Genomic DNA, 19,548 nt, shown 5'->3' with positions numbered 1-19,548 from the left:
AAAGAAAGAAAGAAAGAAAAATTCTTTTTAAGTAAAATAAGGTGTTAAACTTTGGTACTACTTGAATCATAGACTTAGTATAATGACCAAACAGATACCAACAATGGTCGTGATTTTAAAATATTAAAATAATTATATTTACTTGGCCACTGGCTTTTTTTGTTTTTTATTTTTTCTTTTTTTAATTTCTTTTTTTAATAACTGACAACAGAATGCATTATAATTAATATTACACATATAGAGCACAATTTTTCATATCTCTGGTTGTATATATAGTATATTCACACCAATTCTTGTCTTCATACATGTACTTTGGATAATGCTGTCCACCACATTCCACTATGACTGCTAACCCCCTGCCCTCTCCATTACCCTCCTACCCCTCTGCCCTATCTAGAGTTAGGCTGTCTATTCCTCCCATGGTCCCCCTCCCTACCCAACTATGAATCAGTCTCCTTATATCAGAGAAAACATTCAGCATTTGTTCTTTTGGGATTGGCTAACTTCACTTAGCATTATCTTCTCCAACTCCACCTATTTATCTGCAAATGCCATGATTTTATTCTCTTTTATTATTGAGTAATATTCCATTGTGTATGTATGCCATATTTTTTTTATCCATTCATCTACAGAAGGGCATCTAGATTGGTTCCACAGTTTAGTTATTGTGAATTGTGCTGTTATAAACATTGATGTGGCTGTGTCCTGTAGTATGCTGTTTTTAAGTCCTTTGGGTGTAGACTGAGGAGAGGGATAGCTGGGTCAAATGGTGGTTCCATTCCCAGTTTTCCAAGTTGACTTCAACAAATGGTGCTGGGAAAACTGGAAATCCATATGCAACAAAATGATATTAAACCCCTATCTTTAACATGTGCAAAACTCAAAGTGGATCAAGGACCTAGGAATTAAACCAGAGACACTGTGTCTAATAAAAGAAAAAGTAGGCCCAATCTTCATCATGTTGGATTATGCCCCAACTTCCTTAATAGGACTCCTATAGAGCAAGAATTAAAATCAAGAATCAATAAATGGGATGGATTCAAACTAAAAAGTTTCTTCTCAGCAAAAGAAAAAGTCTGTGAGGTGAATAAGGAGCCTACATCTTGGGAGCAAATTTTTTACTCCTCACACATCAGATAGAGCACTAATCTCTAGGGTATATAAAGAACTCAAAAAACTAAACACCAGAAAAACAAATAACCCAATCAATAAAAGGGCCAAGGACCTGAACAGACACTTCTCAGAAGAGGATAAACAATCCATCAACAAATATATGAAAAAATGTTCATCATCTCTAGCAATTAGAGAGACGCAAATCAAAACTATTCTAAGATTTCATCTCACTCCTGTCAGAATGGCAGCTATTATGAAGACAAACAACAATAAGTGTTGGCGAGGATGTGGGGTAAAAGGTACATTCATACACTGCTGGTGGGACTGCAAATTGGTGTAGTCAATATGGAAAGCAGTACAGAGATTCCTTGGAAAACTGGGAATGGCCACTGGCTTTTTACAACTCAGCCTCATGACCGACCCCTCCATGTTGAGTAGACATAATTACTTTACATTACCCAAATTTATCAATTATGTTGCCAATAGACTTCAGACTGTGCTACCCAATTCAACAGCCAATAGTCATGTATGGCTACTGAGCATTTAAAAAATGGCTAGCATTATGAAAGAAATGACTACAGTTTATCTCACCTAAATTAAAACTGATTTAGTCATTAGATAACTTTTAGCCATGTTTGGATCCATAGTTATTTTTTTTAGTGGAAAATTTTATAAAATCCAAATAGAGCTCAAGTATCTCCACTGAAATTTGTCCTCTGAATTAAGATAACAATTTATTTTGCAATAAATGCAAAATACTCACTGAATTATGAACACCAAGTGCTAAGAGATACAAATACCTCATTAGTAATTAGGTAAGTTAAAGGCAGCCCAACCAATATCAGCAGTAACTTGGCAGTGCCTCCAGTTTGAACATAATGAGAAGGGGCAGGTTTTTAAAACCTTACTAATCCAAAAGTACCAAATATAGACTCTGCAAAAGCACAGACATTTCTCAGAGTTGACTTACTAAAGACTAAATGAGTTTCTCAAGCACTTTTCTACAAAAATAGAGTCTGGAGTATGTACCAAAGGTATGCTAAGAGAATACCCAATGCAGAAAGTTCCTGCTCTGCTCCAGGTAGGATCACAGGAACTATTTCCTTCCACAAGTATCTTCCAAAGATGAACACTGCACTTCCTAAGACAAAAGCTGACTTTTTTTTTTTTTAATATTTATTTTTTAGTTCTCGGCGGACACAACATCTTTGTTTGTATGTGGTGCTGAGGATTGAACCCGGGCCGCACGCATGCCAGGCAAGCGTGCTACCGCTTGAGCCACATCCCCAGCCCAAAAGCTGACTTTTAATCTCTCAATTAAGAAGCCAGCAGTCTTATCACTAGATTCATCTCCTCTGATGAGTTCTTTTAAATTCTGAGTAAGTCATGATGAATGTAGAGATACTTGATCTTGTTAACAAACCGCACAGAAATGGGTCAGAAAGGGACACTTAGGAAACCCAAGTTGGGAATGACTGGCACCTGCAGTTACCATGAGCACACATCTCAGCAGTCATAAACTCTCAAGATTAAAGTTCATTTATTTTCTCATACTCAAGACTTCTGAAAAATGAGACTGAAATGAAAAAACAGCAGCTCTCTCTCTAGATGAAAATAGCTTGTGGCAAAACTACTGGTTTCAGAGCATCCTTTCATGAGAATTCCATACCAGTTAACTCCTGTTCATCCATTCTAAAACATGTAGACTTCATAGACATCTCTAGGACTCGGATGCAGCCATCATCAGACGCCAAGATCACTTTATCTGATGTGCACCAGTCTACGTCCAATATCCGAAAGGTCACATTTCTTCCACTTCTTAAACTGCTCACCATCTGAACCTGCAAGGGTGAAAGTTGTCATCACTATCAGACAGAAAAGAAAACCTTTATTATTCTGGATTAAACTATCAAGGAAGACAGTGCAGTGTGGCTAGGCCCCAAGCAAGGGCAGAACTCAGCAGCCTCTCCTGGCCTATCTTCCACATGCAGCCTATCTTTTAAAGGTTTCAAATGCAATGAAAGACCTGTGAAGCTGTCACCTTTAAAACAAATACTGCACAAGTAAAATATTAAAAGAAGAAACTAATCAGTTAGGAGATGCTTGACACACCTATTACACAGTTTTTCCTCTCTAAATCAGGAGAAGAGGAAAAACAAAACCAGCCCCTGTGACTGGTAGCCTCATTTATGTTTTACCCTCATGGGGTTGCCTACCTCTTTAGTATCCCACACTTCAGCACCATCATTGTACATTGCTATTAATTTTTGGTTTCCTTTGCCAGGAGCAAAACGAATCTTCCTCACCCAACTCCGATGTGTAGGTATTCCCCTAAAGACAAGCCAAAAAAAAAAAAAAAAAAACAATACAATTAAGAGAAAATCTAGTCTCCAGGAACTGTCCAATGTCTCTTTCTAGCTCTGTTTCTGATAACAGGAGAACAACTTTACGTTCTGGGATGGGGTCTGCATTTGACAGGAAAGCCTGCCCATCAACAGCTGCTTTTGCCTAGACCATTTGCAGGTAAGTGTTTACTGTGAATGATCCAGAGCTTGGCTCAAAGCCCTTCTTCCCAAGTTCAGGTGATAAGGGACCCAAGGCTTGAAGCTTCACTTGGCCATGTTTATTGGTCCTGTTTGTAAGTCACAGGACTTCAATGAGACTATACCAAGAGGTTACTTATTACCATTTCTTTTCTTTCTTTTTTTTAAACAAAGATTTCATTCTTGGCTCATACCTGGATACTCTGCCTTTCAAATCCCAAAAATTTAAATTTCCATCCATGTCTCCAAGCACTAATGTATCTCCTTTCCAAGCAATGCAGGTAATACTACCCATACTTCCCTAGAAAACAACAGCAATGAAAACACACATAAATAAGTTTTCTGGGTAGATCAATAGAGAAGGGATGCCTTTTGAGGGAGAAATACCTTGGAAGAAAGCAAGCTATATGAAGAAAGTAAAGGAAAATCTTTCCAGAGAACTGATTTTAACTTATTTCTCACTGCAAAAGGACAAATAAATTCATCCCAAGGAAAACATCATTAATTTCATACTAACTATGCATTGATTTTTCTATTGAAAAAGAAGAACCAGAACTTTACTGATATTATCTCGAATTTCTGCAAAGAAGTTACAAATAGCAATTTAATTATAAGAATGAAACACAACTGTAATAAATTCAACTGGGAAGAAGAGGACTCAGTTCCCACAGATGTGCAGAGGTGGTACTGCAGACAGCTTGGCAGCCTGAGTGCTGGACTCAGCCAGCCTGGACTAGACTCTCAGCTTTACCCACTGAAACTGGCATGGACTTGGGGCACATTTATTTAACCTTTCTGTGTCTGGGATTTATCACTAACAGAGTAGAGTAAGCTCATGAAACTTCAGAAGATGTTCCTCAGTGTTAATAAATTTATAAAGGTAAAGGCCTTAAACCATGTCTGCCACACTATAAAGACTTGATATATGTTAGCTATTAAATACTATTACTATTTAACTGCTTCTCTATTTATTAAATTAAGTCTTGGTTTTGCATTTATAGTAAAATATAAGAATTCACATGATGTCCAATGGTTAGGAATAGGAAATGATGTTTGACAAATTGACTATTAACTGACACTGCCACCTACACCATATATTGCATAAATCCTTGTGGCAGTCAAGAAATAAAGGAGAAGATGGCTTAAAATTAATATTATAATGAACTCAATAAGAAATTTATTTATATTAATTAAATGAAATTTTGTATATAAATACAATGCTCTCAAACCTTATTTCTATTTTCTTGACCAAACTAACATACCATTTAAGAATTTGCCTTTAACTTTAAAAAAGTAGAACATTACAGTTCAAATTAGCCTAGAAATCATTGTCACTCGGGCTGGGGATATAGCTCTGTTGGTACAGTGCTTCCTTTGCAAAATCAAAGCCCTGGGTTCCATCCCCAGCAACACACACACACACACACACACACACAAGAAATCATTGTCACCAGCTTTGAGTTCATGGTGATGTACTAATACAACTGCAGGGACTGTCCAGACCTTTCTATCTGAGTGCAGATGGGACACAACCACATGGAGGTACAGAGGAGCTTGGAGAAGAAGGGCTGAATACCTGCATTGTGGTGCTAAATAATCCCAAACCTAAGGAGAGCACACTACTTGATACTGCTATGCTGCCTATGTGTGAAATGGGACATTCAGTGATCACAGGTAAAACTGGTATAAGACAGAGACATTCACTGTCTGTTCCAGCTTTCTTAATAAGCACAATTACAGAATTCTCCACATACACATTATTTAAAATATGTCAAGCTTTCTCCTTCCTTTTGCCATTTTATATACTCCACAGTTCTAGGGTCAAAATCCAGAGGAAGAGTTTCAACTCAAAATGAATGTCAAATACTTTACATTTGAGAGCATATTAAAATAAATATTGGATTAAAACAAACCAAATCTCAGCCTACATTCTATATCAGTCACTGGAAAACAATTTCAGAATGTAAAAATAACAAATAAAAATTTGTTATTGATAAATTTCTCACATACTATATAGATGTCAATTTCCTTTCCCTAAAAGCAATCTGCTCTAAAATATTTACTAATTTCATTGAAGGCTGCATTCTCATGAAGCTGGTCATTCCTTCAGGGAGTTTTATCTTGCTGGCAGAACAAAGACTTGCTATATCCTTACTCAGGCCTCTACGAAGAGATGGGATTCTAAAAACTCTGAGGTGCAATGACAATTCTGAAAAAGGCACTTATAAAATGGAACACTCACATGTCTAATATCGAAATATTTAAAATTTCTCTAGGGCATGGGCTGGGGAACGGCATTTCAAAAATTACTCAAGAGTTTCTACATTTTACTCTCAATGTGCAATAATTAGAAAACAGAGAGACTGGGCTGTTATTGCATGGCACTGGAAGAGCTCAGATGGTGCTTTCTTTGGGGTTCCAGAGGAGGAGCCATATAGAGTGCTAAGAGAGTAAACTGGGACTTTCCAAAGGATGACTCCATTATGCTGAAACTCTATGGCTCAATTCTAACAATAGTTTTTCATTTAAAGTTCTTTACTATTATAATTACCAAACAAGCTTCCACTTTTGTATTATTTTATCCTTCCAAAATCCTGAATATGTTTGGCAATATTAGGTACCACTAGGTTTCAGGTGTGATTTGTTCTATACAATAATAAAGATCAAATTACATTTTGAAAAGCACTCTTGAATGTTAGCTTCAATTTAGAAGTCATAAAGGTTATTTTGTTTGTTTGTTTTAGAAAAAATAATCAATTCTTCTACAATTGTTAATATGGAAGATTGGAGCCATCTCCTAGGAGGTCCCCACTGATTCTGCCTTTTGGTACACATGGCCCTTGGTAGTCACTTCTACAGGAAAAGGGTTGATTTGAGAATAAAATGCATACTACAATGGAAATGATAGTGTGACTTCCCTCTTGCTTTCTGCTGGATCACTCCAGCAGAAGCCAGCTGACATACCATGAAGAGACTCAAGGAGCCTGACAGAGACGGTCCCAGGAGGAAGAATGAAGGCCTCTCACCAACAGCCAGCATTTTGTAATAGCCATTAAATGAGCCATCCTGGAAGTGGATTTGTTGGCCCCCCTGTATTTGAAATAACTGCAGCCCTGGCCAACATCTTGACTGTAATTTCAGAAGACTGTGAGCCTGATGATGAGGGGATTGGCCTTTCACCAGAACATCCCAATTTTAGAAGGCAACTTTAAGTAAATGAATTTTTTACTTTTTAAAAAAACTTAAAGTAAATGGAGATTTAAAAAATCTTCTCATTCCTCCATTTAGCCATTCTAGTAGTTATTAGTAAACAAAAGCATTTTTAAAATTCATCTGTTAAAAACAACCTGTTAGATGAATGTTAACAATAAATCTTAGTTACAGGATTCCATAAGGCCAAAAAAAGGTGTGGGGGGGATGTATATGTATAGATATAGATGTAAATACTAATACTATTACACTTAGAATTCTGATTACTATTCTCCATAAATAATGCTAGACTCTATAAGTCAAATCTGTCAGAGAAATTCCTGAAATGGAAATAAACAGATGATTAAGTTAGACCTGAGTTTCAAACACGGTTCTGCCATATAAATAAGCCAGGTAACCTTGAGAAAAGTTACTTATTCTCTTTCAGTTTCATTATAGATAAAATGGAGATAATTACACACCAATTATTATGGGGATAATAATGAGTAGTACATGGCAAATATTTCATCAAACAGTTACAATGTTTTTCTCTAGCAGTATAGTGCAATTTTAATCAGTTATAATGTCTTCTTAAACAGTAAAATTTATTTATATGAAGTTTTTTTGAGGAAGCCTTCCAATTTAACTATGCCTTCACTGACTATGGATCACAAAATCTTTGATAAGAACTGTGATGGAGATTTAATCAAGGGTTAGACTCACATCTGGTGGAATCCGAGCACTATCTTTCACAGAGTTTCCTTCAACAGTGAGATGATAAACTTGGCCATCATTATCGGTAAATACAAAATGCTCCCGAGCAGAGATGTTCTGGCTGAGTTCAGATTTACTTTCTGCCTCCTGCAACAAGCTTTGTGATAGAGAAAAATAAGATTTTTTTTTTCCCCTTATAGTGACACTCATCATTAACTAACTTGCCCACAATCCAGATGCATTAACAAGAGGTCCAAAACCAGTTAAAAAGTCTAAAATAAATCTTGCCCAGCTAATAAAGTAAAAATATAAAATCACTTCTAAATAGTTATATCATGGGAGAAAGTTTATCCAGTATGGGGGAAAATAGTATTATAAATGTAACAGAAACTTTTTTTTTTTTTTTTTTTTTTTGCTACTCAACTCAATCAACAGAAGAGTGGTGTTCCACTGACCTCTCACAGTCTCTGAAGCTTTTTGTTTTTAAAATGGTGTGGATAGGAATGATATAAAAATTTAGGATTTCCAAAGCATTTTCTGTGGTATACAGAATAACATGAGCTATCTCTATGTTTACACTACATTCATCTGAATTTTGGAAACTGAAGTGAAAGGAGCAGAAGGGCACAAAATGAACATATTCACTAAAAGATAGATGGGTGAATAGTATTGCATGTTACTGAATGCACTAAGTAATACAAAAATAAAATTAACTTTTCAGATTTTGGTTATATACTGAAATATGAAACCAAGTATGTTAAAAAAACAAAGTCTAACCTACTACAGCAGATGCCTTTAGATGACACTTGTCAACTTCACAGTCACAATACTGACAGTATAAATGATATTGGAAGGAAATGGCAAAATGTACCTGATCACTGAGGACTCCACGATACTCAGCTCTGTGTCTGAGACAACAGTCTGGCGGGCCATGGCCTCTCGGGTAGCAAGCTGTTTCTTCTTCAGGCTCTTCAGGTTGTGAGATGGTGACCACTCCTGTGAAGCAAACACAGACAAACCCAGAAGTGCCAGGTCTCCTCTGCCAAAGCATCCTTCCAGAATATGGCACACTCCCCACTGGCCAGTACCACTTACTATTGCTGCATGTGAATTGTTCTTCAGATTGTACCTTTTTATAGGAAGGCCAAATGAATGTATTTTAATCAGAGCATAAGGTAGAAAACTTAACGACCATTTTGATGCTTTCTCTTTTACAAAATGAAAAAAATGAATTCAATTGTGGCATCTCCTACTCCTCAACTCCCAAGCCTACCCTTCACCTGCTCAGGGTAAGAATCATGCTCCTGGAATCAGGGCCCATTATCAGGCCTGGCACTGTTCCCCTTGTTGATTCTTTTATATACCCGCCAATTCCAATACTTTTAATCCAATATCTTCTCATTTGTAAAAGTTCCTAAAGAGTAGTTATTTTACATAATTGCATTTCTAGTTTACATAAGTAGTACCGCTATACAGCATTATTTCTTCCTCTTTTCATTATTCTTAACATATTTTAAGTCATCTCCCTATTGGTTCTGCATAGTAGATAACACTCCACAGGCATTCACCAACATTTAATCTGCCTGTTCTCTCAGCAAAGGACACCAGATTGCCTCCAAATTCCCATCATGACAAATGACACTGCAGTCAAAATACTTATAAAAGTTCATTTCTGACCCGGATGCTCAGTGCTCAAGGATTCCTACTGTTGCATCTCACCCACAGTTCACGCTATCTGCTTTTCCAATTTTTGTTAGTCTAAAAGGTATAAAGTGGTTATTTCCCTTTGTGCATCTCTGAAAAACAATGAGTTTTATTTTTCTTTTCTTTGATTTTTCTTTTCTTTTCAACAGCACTGAGGAATGAGCCCACAGGGTCCATACCACTGAGCACACCCCCAGTCCTTTATATTTTAAAATAGGTCGATAAGTTGCTGAGGATGGCCTCAAACTTGCAATCTTCCTGTCTCAGATTCTCAAGTCACTGGGTTTACAGGCGTGCAGTGCCATGTCCAAGGAGCTTGAACATTTTTATATGCTTGTTGGCCTTTTGGGTTTCTCTGTCATATATTAAATGGTCACACTCTGTCCATTTTTCCAATGGGATTCCTGTTTCTTCATTGTTGATTTGTAGAGTTCCTAGTAAACTTTAGACACAGGAACATTTCTTATTTGACAACGGTACCCTTAATCAAACAGCATTAATTGGGATGAAGTCAAATTCATTAGTTCTTTTTTTTTAGTCTGGACTTCTAATGTACTCTCTTGCCCCTGTTCACAAAAATATTCTTTTGTACTTAGTTTTATTAATTTTATAGCCTTCCTTTTTTACACACAGGTCTTTAATCTTGTGGAGACCCCTCTTGTACATAGCTTTGGTTTTCTTCCTCAGGTAAGCCACTTTCCCCAACAGTTTCCTACAGTCTGCCCATCCTCTGCTTTGGTGCTGTTTCACTGCACATTCAGCAATTGAGTAGTCACACAGGTCTGTTTCTGGGCTCTTTGTTAGGTTGGTCCATTTCCTGTTCTTGTGTCAGTACAACACTGATTTTACTTCCATAAGTTTTATCATACGTTTTAATATCAGAGAGTGTGGGCCCCATGCTCCCACATTTATTCCTCGTTTTTCAAGGATAATAGCCATTTCTTCTGCTTATCAGGTTCCTCAAAATATCCAACTGGAATTGCACTAATCTAATATTAAATTAACCCATCCTAGAAAATAAACAGTTATCTCTAATTAATGAGATAATCTTCCCTCAAAAATTTTTAACAAGAAAAACACTTGGCAGTAATGATGGCAATTTAAGCTAAAGAAAACAAAATTTACCACATATTTAGATACCTAAATTAACTAGTGTTTAAACTATAACTTACCAAAGCAGTTATTGCAGGAAAATTTTTGGACATTTCCCTAAGAAGGGTACAAGTCCTAACATCCCATAATTCCAGTGGTTTATCTTTGAATACAACTGCCAAATACTGCCTAAAATGAACCAAATATAAAAATGAACAAAATTACTAAATAAGCTCCTTTTGCAAGAATTTCTTCATGAATTAGTACAAATTAAAAGTTAAATAAATCAGAAAGCTCAGATGACACATTTGAAGCATATCAACTTAAACCAAGTCAGCCCCCATGATTAATAGCTGTAAGGAGGTGAAGCTCTGAAACGACCTTTGGGAGTTACATACACCCTCCTCACATTAGGGAGGTAGATTACCTCAGAAGAAGGCGTGGCTGGGTTCTCAATAACTCTTCTAAAGCTCTAATTCTCACGTCTGCCATGGGAATACTACCACCTACGTCAATGAATTAGTACACAGGTTGCGATAACAATTAAAAGTATGTTAAGTTTCTATCATCCCACCACAGTTAAGTATGCAACAAATAAAGCCACTTCGTTCAGTCTTTCAAGCCTGGAAGTACAGAAGGAAGTCGGTGAAAGCAATTCCACAAAGGTGAACTGATATCTCAGTAACCACTGCAAGAAACTGAACCATTATACATAAATGATGGCTAACATCAAGGAAATGGGACAGAGTAGGAAGATCCCTGTACCCAGCACATCAAAGGACTCAGAATCTTCCACTCAGTATCATGTCTGCAACTTGATAATTATAGGGCTTCAGGCAAGCCACATAACCTTTTTGAATTTTACTCTATCTTTAAAATTGTGTTAATAATACCAACCATAATACCAATTATTAACACAATTTTAAATATAGAGTAAAATTCACCTCACAAAATGCTAGAAGGACTAAAGAGATAAGAACATTAGACACCTCAATGGACTATGTAAATACAGTACACTGCTTATTATGTCTAACATAACAGCATGTCTATAAAATACTAATGTTAAACAATGAGATACCCGCTAAGAAGATCCACTGCAAAAGAGGAGATTAATTCTGACAACAGGGAAATGGCCTTCTAGATAGAGTTACAGATGTGACAAATGACAACAGGAAAGGCAGTGTGTACTGGGAAACATGCACCTTAAATGCAGAGTATATGGGAAAAATCAAAAAAAAGAAGATTGAAATGTGAATTTTGGTTCACACTATTAGAGACCTTAAATGCCAGCTAGGTTAAAAAAGGATGCTCCCCTATTCTTGACACAGTTAATCTGTGTGTTCTGAAGCAGGGAACTTCAAAACCTGAATGTTTTGAAGCAGGGGAACTGTGATCAGTGTTTTAGGCGTATGAATTTAGCCAAATGTTTAGAATGAGAGTGAAAACAGAAGAAATTGGAATCCTATCAGTACAAGCAACTCTCAACAATTTTAGTCTTGGAGCTCCTTTGCACTCTTAAAAATTATTGGGTACCTTTAAAGGACTTTTGTTTATGCACATTAGACCAAATGATGTTTTATGTATTAAAGATTAAACTAAATAAACTAAAAAACCTTTACTAATTCATTTAAAATGAAAAAATAGAAAATATAAAATAACTAGCAATATGGTAGATTTAAACACAAGCCATATTGATAATTACACTATGTATAAATTATTTAAATACTGAAATGAGAAGGCTGAAACCGTCAGGCCAAATAGAAAAACAAGCCCCAATTACATGCTATCTATTAAGAAACAAACTTCAAATATAAAGACAAGGGTAGATTACAAGTGTAAAGATGGACAACTACAAAACACTAACCAAGAGAAAGCTGGAGTGGTGATACTAACAGCACTCAAATCAGACTTATTTCCAAATGAATAATAGTACTGAGGATGAGATATTCATAATAATAAAGAAATCAACAAGTCAAAGGATATAAACATGTATGTACCTAATAATAGCTTCAAAATAGCCAAGGCAAGGAATTCTTCACAAGAAAAATAAATATAATACTAAAGTTAGAAATGTCAACAATCTCAGTCCTTCATAGAATAAGCAGGTAGAAATTAGTAAGAATATAGGAGACTTGAATAACAGTATCAACCAACTAGACAAGACATGGAATACTCTAATCAACAGCAGAATATACCTTTCCAAGTTTGCATATGGAACATATACTAACTAACATTTTGGGTCATTAAACAAATCACATTAAATTTAAAAAACTGAGATAAAATGAAACATGTTCTATGGCCACAGTGGAAACTAGAAAACAACAAAAAGATGTATCTAGGAAAAACACCCAAATAGTTCAAAGTTTAAAAATACACCTATGAATACTCCATGGAAATGTTAAAATATTACACAACAATTCAAAAAATTATAGGTTATAGAAAAAAATATTTCTTACATAGCATTAAATGCTTATATCAAAATTTCCAGGATTTAAGATCCTGGAACACAGCAAATATGTCGGCTCTCTCACCACTTCTATTCAACATTTACTGGAAGCCGTCATCAGTGTGATGAAGCAAGAAATAAAAGGCTTACAGACTGGAAAGAAATATGTAAAAGTGTCTTGCCAGGCGAAGCACTGCACGCCTATAATTCCAAAGACTTGGGAGGCTGAGGCAGGAAGACTGCAAATTCAAAGCCAGCCTCAGCAACTTAGTGAGGCTCTAAGCAACTTAGCCAGACCTAGTCCTAAATAAAATACAAAAAGGGCTGGGGATGTGGCTCAGTGGTTAAGCATCCCTGGATTCAATCCCAGTACCACCCCCCCCCCCCCCGCCGCCAAAAAAAGTGTCATTATTAGCAAATAACAAAATTATTTATGTAGGAAACCCTAAAGGACAAACAAAAATGCTACCAGAACTAATAAATAAGGTCAGCATGGTCACAGATACTAGGACAATATCTGAAATTATTTCAGTATACAAATAATGAGTAATTGAAAATTGAAATTAAAAGAAGTAAAAAATTCCATTTATAATAGCATCAAAGAGAAATAAAAATTATTACATGAAGACTTACACACTAAAAACTTCAAAATATTACTAAAATTAAAGTCAACTTAAATATGTGGAGAGAGATATCAGGTTCATGAATTGCAAAACGTGTCAAGATGTCCATTCTTCCTACTCTGATATACGGATTCAATGCAATCTCAATCAAAATCATAGAAAGCTTTTTTGGTAAAACTGATAAACTGACCCTAAAATTTACATGGAAATACACAGATCCTAAAAAAGCTAAAATAACTTAGAAAACTATTAGGACGCTTACTCTTTCTTTCTTTGTTTTTTTGACTGACTTTCATTCAGTTTCTATTTTTAATATCTTTTTACATGTATTTTCTCTTGGAACAAAAAATTTCTGAAAATAAATGGGTCTAAATTATAAAGAAAATGAGTTCTTTCACTCAATAACCCCATGCTTAGTGGAAATACACAAGAATTTCACAAGATTAAAAGAATAGTTTTTTTAATGGGTAAAGCACATTTATATCAACCCAACTACCACAGATCAAAAGTAGGCCACTGGTTTTATTAATCTAATGACATGTTAAGATTTCCCCAAATTACTTCTCTTTTTTAGAAGTGGGGAATTTAAAGTGATAGCAACTTAATTTGATGGCCAAAATATTTTCTTTGATGTGGGTGCACATCACCATTTATAATAACCAAGATATTTCATATGTAGTTTAGTATATTCCCACTTTCTTAAAAATCTTTTAACAAATCTATAAGATTTCATTAGATAACACCATAGATTTCTTCAGGTTGATACTTACTTCAAATGAGATACTTTAATCATTTCAATGGGCGATTCATCACTCCCTCGTTCACCACGAAAAGCAATGCTCCTTCCTTTAATTGCAAACATTAAAGAAAATGTGAAAAAGCACCAAAAACATGTAAGAAATAAGAAGCTATAATGATGTCATCTGATCAGTGCTATCCTGTCTCCTCCTGTTCATTCTTCCATTTACTTCTAAGATGTTTCTAATAATTAAATTCAAAAAATAGTCTCAATATACAATGACCTATCACTTACATTAAAATATCTATTTTATAAAAAGACATTTTCATTTGTTTTAAAAGTTTATTAAATACCATTTTCTAAAATTTCAAGGCATCTATAATAAAGCAATTGTCTACTACAAAAACTACATATATATTTAAAGTCCTATAAAATCTTCCAGGTTTCCAAATACTAAGTAGTAGAAAAAAGTATCTTGGAACAAGTATTGACTATTTCTTGTCCCATATGCAAAATAATGTATTTTGAACATGTTGCCACCAAAATATCTCTATACATGGAAGTCAGGGAACTATAATTACAGTGCTTATGTATGCTGTATAATTAGTTAACTGCTAGAAGAAAGAAAATGTTTCTCTATGAATAAAAAGTACACCAATTTTAATTCATGTCTGAATAAACATTTTAATATCATTTCTTAGATTTTGGTTACCTTGAATAAAAGAGAATGTAATGAATTAAAAGATGCTGAATGCTTCTCTGCTAAAGGCAGTCAATCTCATAGAATCTTACTATGCTATTTTTGTACCCCACAAACCTGTCCGTCTCTGACTCTGCTGGTCTGCTGTCTTCCTCAGAGGAAACTACAGGCTGGAAACTCCAATGCCCACTGGAGGAAGTCAGTAACTGTTACTCTTGGCATTCATTCCTCAAAAGGTAAATTTTTAGTTACTTAACAGTCCTGACTTAATCCCATTGGAAAAAAAACAAGCAAGGAGTTTTTGTTGTTGTTGTTTTTTGTTTTCAGTGAATGCTACTAGAAAATGACATTGTGGGACACTACATTACTGGACAGAGGGCCAGGGCAATGGCAATCAGGAAGCTGGGGCTGAAGGTCACTCCCACAGGTAACAACAGTCATTAATTAATTTTGAGACTACACTGGAAAAGGTGGGGCTAATTCTTTGAGTTAAGAACAACTATATCTTTGAGAACTTGGAAATATATATTGAGAATATACAAAAGCAATCATGCATGTGACTTATTACATATATGTGTCCTTATTACTTAAAATCATCTATATTAATTTTATTACATTATTTTAAAGAAACATTTGTTTAAAAAAACCTATTCAAAATCACAGCCCATGTTATAACATGATGAAACTATCAATCCTATCAAAGCAATTTTCAATTGCTTTATTTTGAAACTCATTGGATTATTTTAAATAATTTTGAATAAGTTACATTTACTGGAATGTTTTCTATTATGAAGTCTTCAAACTACCCACTGAGCTTTCCTTTCAGTCAGCCAGAGACTATCAAGACTATATTTTAACATTTAAAAACTATTTTGGGGGGATGGGAAGAAGAGAAGTTCACTGGATTAGACAAAGGAGAATGAAGGGAAGGGAGGGGGGATGAGAATAGGAAAGACAGCAGAATGAATCAGACATAATTCTCCTATGTTCATATACAAATACACAACCAGTGAAACTACACATCATGTACAACCACAAGAATGGGATCCTAATTAGAATAATTTATACTTTGTGTATATATGTCTAAATACACTCTACTATGATGTATATCTAAAAAGAACAAATAATTTTTTAAAATGAAAACTATTCTTAATCTATAAGTTTTTAAAGGAGTTTCCTACAAAGGCCCAAATTTTTTTTGCAGAGGGAGGGAGACAGGGACTTGAAGTCAGGGGCACTTTACCACTGAGCTACATCCCCAATCCTTTTTATTTTTTTATTTTGAGACAGGGTCTTGGTAAGTTGCTGAGGGTCTGGCTATGATGCTAAGGCTGGCCTCCAACTTGCGATCCTTCTGCTTCAGCCTTCTGAGTCAACTAAAGGCCCAAACTCAAAGCAGAGAAGCTAAAAGTGTAACTATAAACAATTATTTTAAAATTAATATTTTAGTTTTATATAACAAAATACTTCAACTGGACTGAGTATCATATTTTTTTAATGAATCTGTCTGTTTAGGCTAATGTTATTCCATTTTATCATGTATTTGTGTTAACAATATTTCCCTAAAAACAATGATGAGATTTTTCTGGGGCAATTATTACAAAACAAAAGAATGAATATATAAACCCAGAATGTAAGAAAAAACTCCTAAGTGAAAGAAAATATTCTGGAACATGTTCTATAAATAGCAGCATCTTTGACAAATATGACAAACAATGGTGAATCTTTTAACAGTCTAAACATACAAACCTGTTGGAAGGTCAACCAGCTGAAGTTCATTTCTCACTAATCCCATATTGTTTGGTGTTGAGGTAGCAAAAGAAAGAAAACCTGTCAAACTTGTCCATTCAATACCCCTAGAAATAACAAAGATTAATTTAATACATTTTTTGTTTGGAAAGTTTATTTGAAAAATAAGGTTTTCCTAATATCTAATTTTACTATAAATTTCAATTAAAAACTACTAGTGTTTTAATATTAAAAATACTTTCAGTATTAAAAATACTTTAATTCAGAACTTATTATCATATATTTCTGACACAAAATTATTTCTAATTTAAACTTTATCTGTGGATATAGTAACATGATAATCATCAGAAGTCATGCTATCATTAAGAGGATTATTAAAATTTGGCTAGGGAGTCATATCACAGGAATTTCCAAGAATTTCAATTGCTTAAAAAAAAGTGCTACAGGAATATTCTGAGTAGAACGCTTAAAGTTGAGTACATTTAGGAATTTTATAAATTTTATCAAAATCTTAAACAGAAATTCTTAAAGCAAAGACTATGAACTGAGCAATTTCATATGGAAGTAGATGAAAATTTCAAATAGTATATCAATTAGAGAAAAGCATAAGGCAAAGTCTCAAAAAGAAAGACATGCTGACACAACAGCAACTGATAAATCCAAAGCCCTGGGGGTCTTGTGAATGTGGGACTTGACAATAAGTGACAACACATTCCTTCCTGCTAACAAAACTAGACAGTGTACACCAACACAACACAGAGGGGGAAAAGAAAAGGTGCCATGGAACAAGAGGATTCCTCAGAGTCCCGAGAAAAAGGCTCTATGTTGCTTCTATGCAGTGAAAGCTGGCTGGGAGTGAAATCTAAATTTGGTTCTATATGCAACTGCTCATTGGTACTTAGGGACAGTGTTTTCAAAAACAAGGTATTGTCAATGGCTGCACTCAAAATACAAAGACAGAGCTGAGTAGTTGTGATAGAGGTTTTATGACCTAAACATCATAAGCCTAAAATATTTATTATCTGTCCCTTTACAGAACACATTTAACAAACCCTGATCTAGTCTATCTATTTCTAAACTGATTTGAATGTAATTGCTAGATTTAGTATGAATATTGCTTTACTTTTCTTGCTCATTTTCCCAAGGAGGTATAATGGCTTCCTGCATCAGGTCCAAACTCCTCTCTGTGGCTTTCAAGGCCATCTACCTCATCCTCCCTAAGTAAACTCCAATCATATGCATCTTATCTGCTACTTTACTAGAGTAATCTGACTCACTAATCCCTATGAATGTACCTGCATTCTTGTCTTTTAGCAGAGGAACAAACATAATCCAAAGAGAACTAAAACAAATATTTCCAATAGGAGGTGACAGTTTTTGTTATCTAGGTTTTTTTAAATGTAAAATTGTGTTGAAACAGAACTTAAAACTGAGTTCTTGGACAACTGAACCCAGAATCTTGTGCATATGAGGCAAGCACTCTACCAACTGAACTATATCCCCAGCCCATTGATGGAATTTTTGTACCTAAAATGACCACTCTCCTTCCCTCTACAGATGCTGCTATAGTTAAGTACCGGCTATAGCACTTATTCACTGTGATTTCTCTGCATCTCTGTTTCCCCGCTTATTATGTAGAAATAATAATAGTAAGTGAAAACAGAAGGACTGGCACATAACCCATGCTCCATGCACTGGCAATCACCACCTTCATAATTACTACTCTTATTTCAAGAGCTAACTCAAGCCCCATTTTCTTCATCAGGTCTCTCCATGTACTGAACTCAAATCACACCCACAATGAACACCATATAATTTCATTAATTATTCACAGAAAAGTTCCTTTGTCTCCTGTTTCTTCTTTCTTTTCTCCCACAGGTAACAATACTCATTAATTTTTCTACGTAGCATGAACAAAAGAAAAGGAGTCAATTTGGAGTTATTCCACTCTCTTTAAGTCTAGTAGCTTTAATCAGATCTATTTGACCACAAAATCCCTAAGACCCACCCTCCAAGCCTTGTCCCTAACAGTGTGAACTACCTCCAGTACAGTGAAGCCACTATCTCTAGACACTAGTAACTCTATCCTCCCATTCCTCATTCATGATTTTTAAAAATTTATCTGTTAAGAACCAAGTTAGTGACTTGTGCTGTCCTTCTGGAGCTTACATTCTAACAACAAAGAGACCCCATACATGTACGTTCTGCATTACCTGTTGTGAGAGACATTGCTGTGGAGCTCAACAGGGGCTGTTTTAAGAGTCACCCATGACTTGGTCTCAGGGCAGGCAGGGCTTCCTGGAAGACCATTAAAGCTGACACCCAAAGGGCAAATAGGGTTTTGACCTAAGCCTGAGCCACTGAGGAAACAACTGTGAGTGGCTGAGGAACAGTGTGCTAGACTGCATTCTGTGAAGGGAGGTATCATGACTCTCCAGGCATGTGACAGGCACTGGGGATTCTGTTAGACTTAATGAATGATGTCCAAGAAAAGCCTAGCACTCTTTCTTGTGTTTATTAGTGCTATGAGTTCTTGTTGCCCAAAGCTTGGTCCTTGTCCCTGATGCCAATCCAATAACAAGGACGGAGTTTTGAGAAAAAGGAAAAAGGAGGCTTATTGCTTTGCTAGCAAAGGAGAAACACAGGGGACTCCTGTTCCAAAGGCTGTGATTCTGCCCATCAGCAGGAACAGGGGGCTTTTTATAGAGATGATTCAGAGAAAATGAGATTAGGGAGGAGGAGGTTAGGGAAAAAAAGATCAGAGAAAAGATGATCAGGGAGAAGAAGGTTGGGAAAAAGCAAAAAACAAACAAACAAAAAAATACGTAAGTTTGAAAGCCACAAGGGATATAGTCAAAGCATCAAGTTACATCCCAGTGTGTAGGATGTACAGATCCAAGATGGGCCAACTGTAATCTAGCAGAAGCATGTTGCCT

At 35.5% G+C, this 19,548-nt stretch overlaps 1 protein-coding gene across 1 annotated transcript in view; it reads right to left on the bottom strand.

The window, feature by feature from the left end:
• Wdr11 (WD repeat domain 11) overlaps positions 1 to 19,548 on the bottom strand; it is a 53,442-nt gene that overhangs the window by 9,639 nt on the left and 24,255 nt on the right. Inside the window, exons 12-19 of the mRNA XM_046450191.2 lie at positions 16,613 to 16,719; positions 14,195 to 14,270; positions 10,436 to 10,544; positions 8,431 to 8,555; positions 7,569 to 7,716; positions 3,851 to 3,957; positions 3,330 to 3,444; positions 2,783 to 2,954 (exon numbers count right to left, since the gene is read on the bottom strand). Coding sequence (XP_046306147.1) covers positions 2,783 to 2,954; positions 3,330 to 3,444; positions 3,851 to 3,957; positions 7,569 to 7,716; positions 8,431 to 8,555; positions 10,436 to 10,544; positions 14,195 to 14,270; positions 16,613 to 16,719 — 959 coding nt within the window. The remainder of the gene's footprint in view (positions 1 to 2,782; positions 2,955 to 3,329; positions 3,445 to 3,850; positions 3,958 to 7,568; positions 7,717 to 8,430; positions 8,556 to 10,435; positions 10,545 to 14,194; positions 14,271 to 16,612; positions 16,720 to 19,548) is intronic.

This window comes from Marmota monax, unplaced genomic scaffold (genome assembly GCF_021218885.2).
Source record: "Marmota monax isolate L192 unplaced genomic scaffold, Marmota_monax_Labrador192_F-V1.1 WCK01_AAM20220418_F8-fsc00004, whole genome shotgun sequence".
In the NCBI taxonomy this organism is placed as follows: domain Eukaryota; kingdom Metazoa; phylum Chordata; class Mammalia; order Rodentia; family Sciuridae; genus Marmota; species Marmota monax.
The sequence above is the reverse complement of the archived record's forward strand: the minus strand, read 5'-3'. Positions and strand labels throughout refer to the sequence as shown.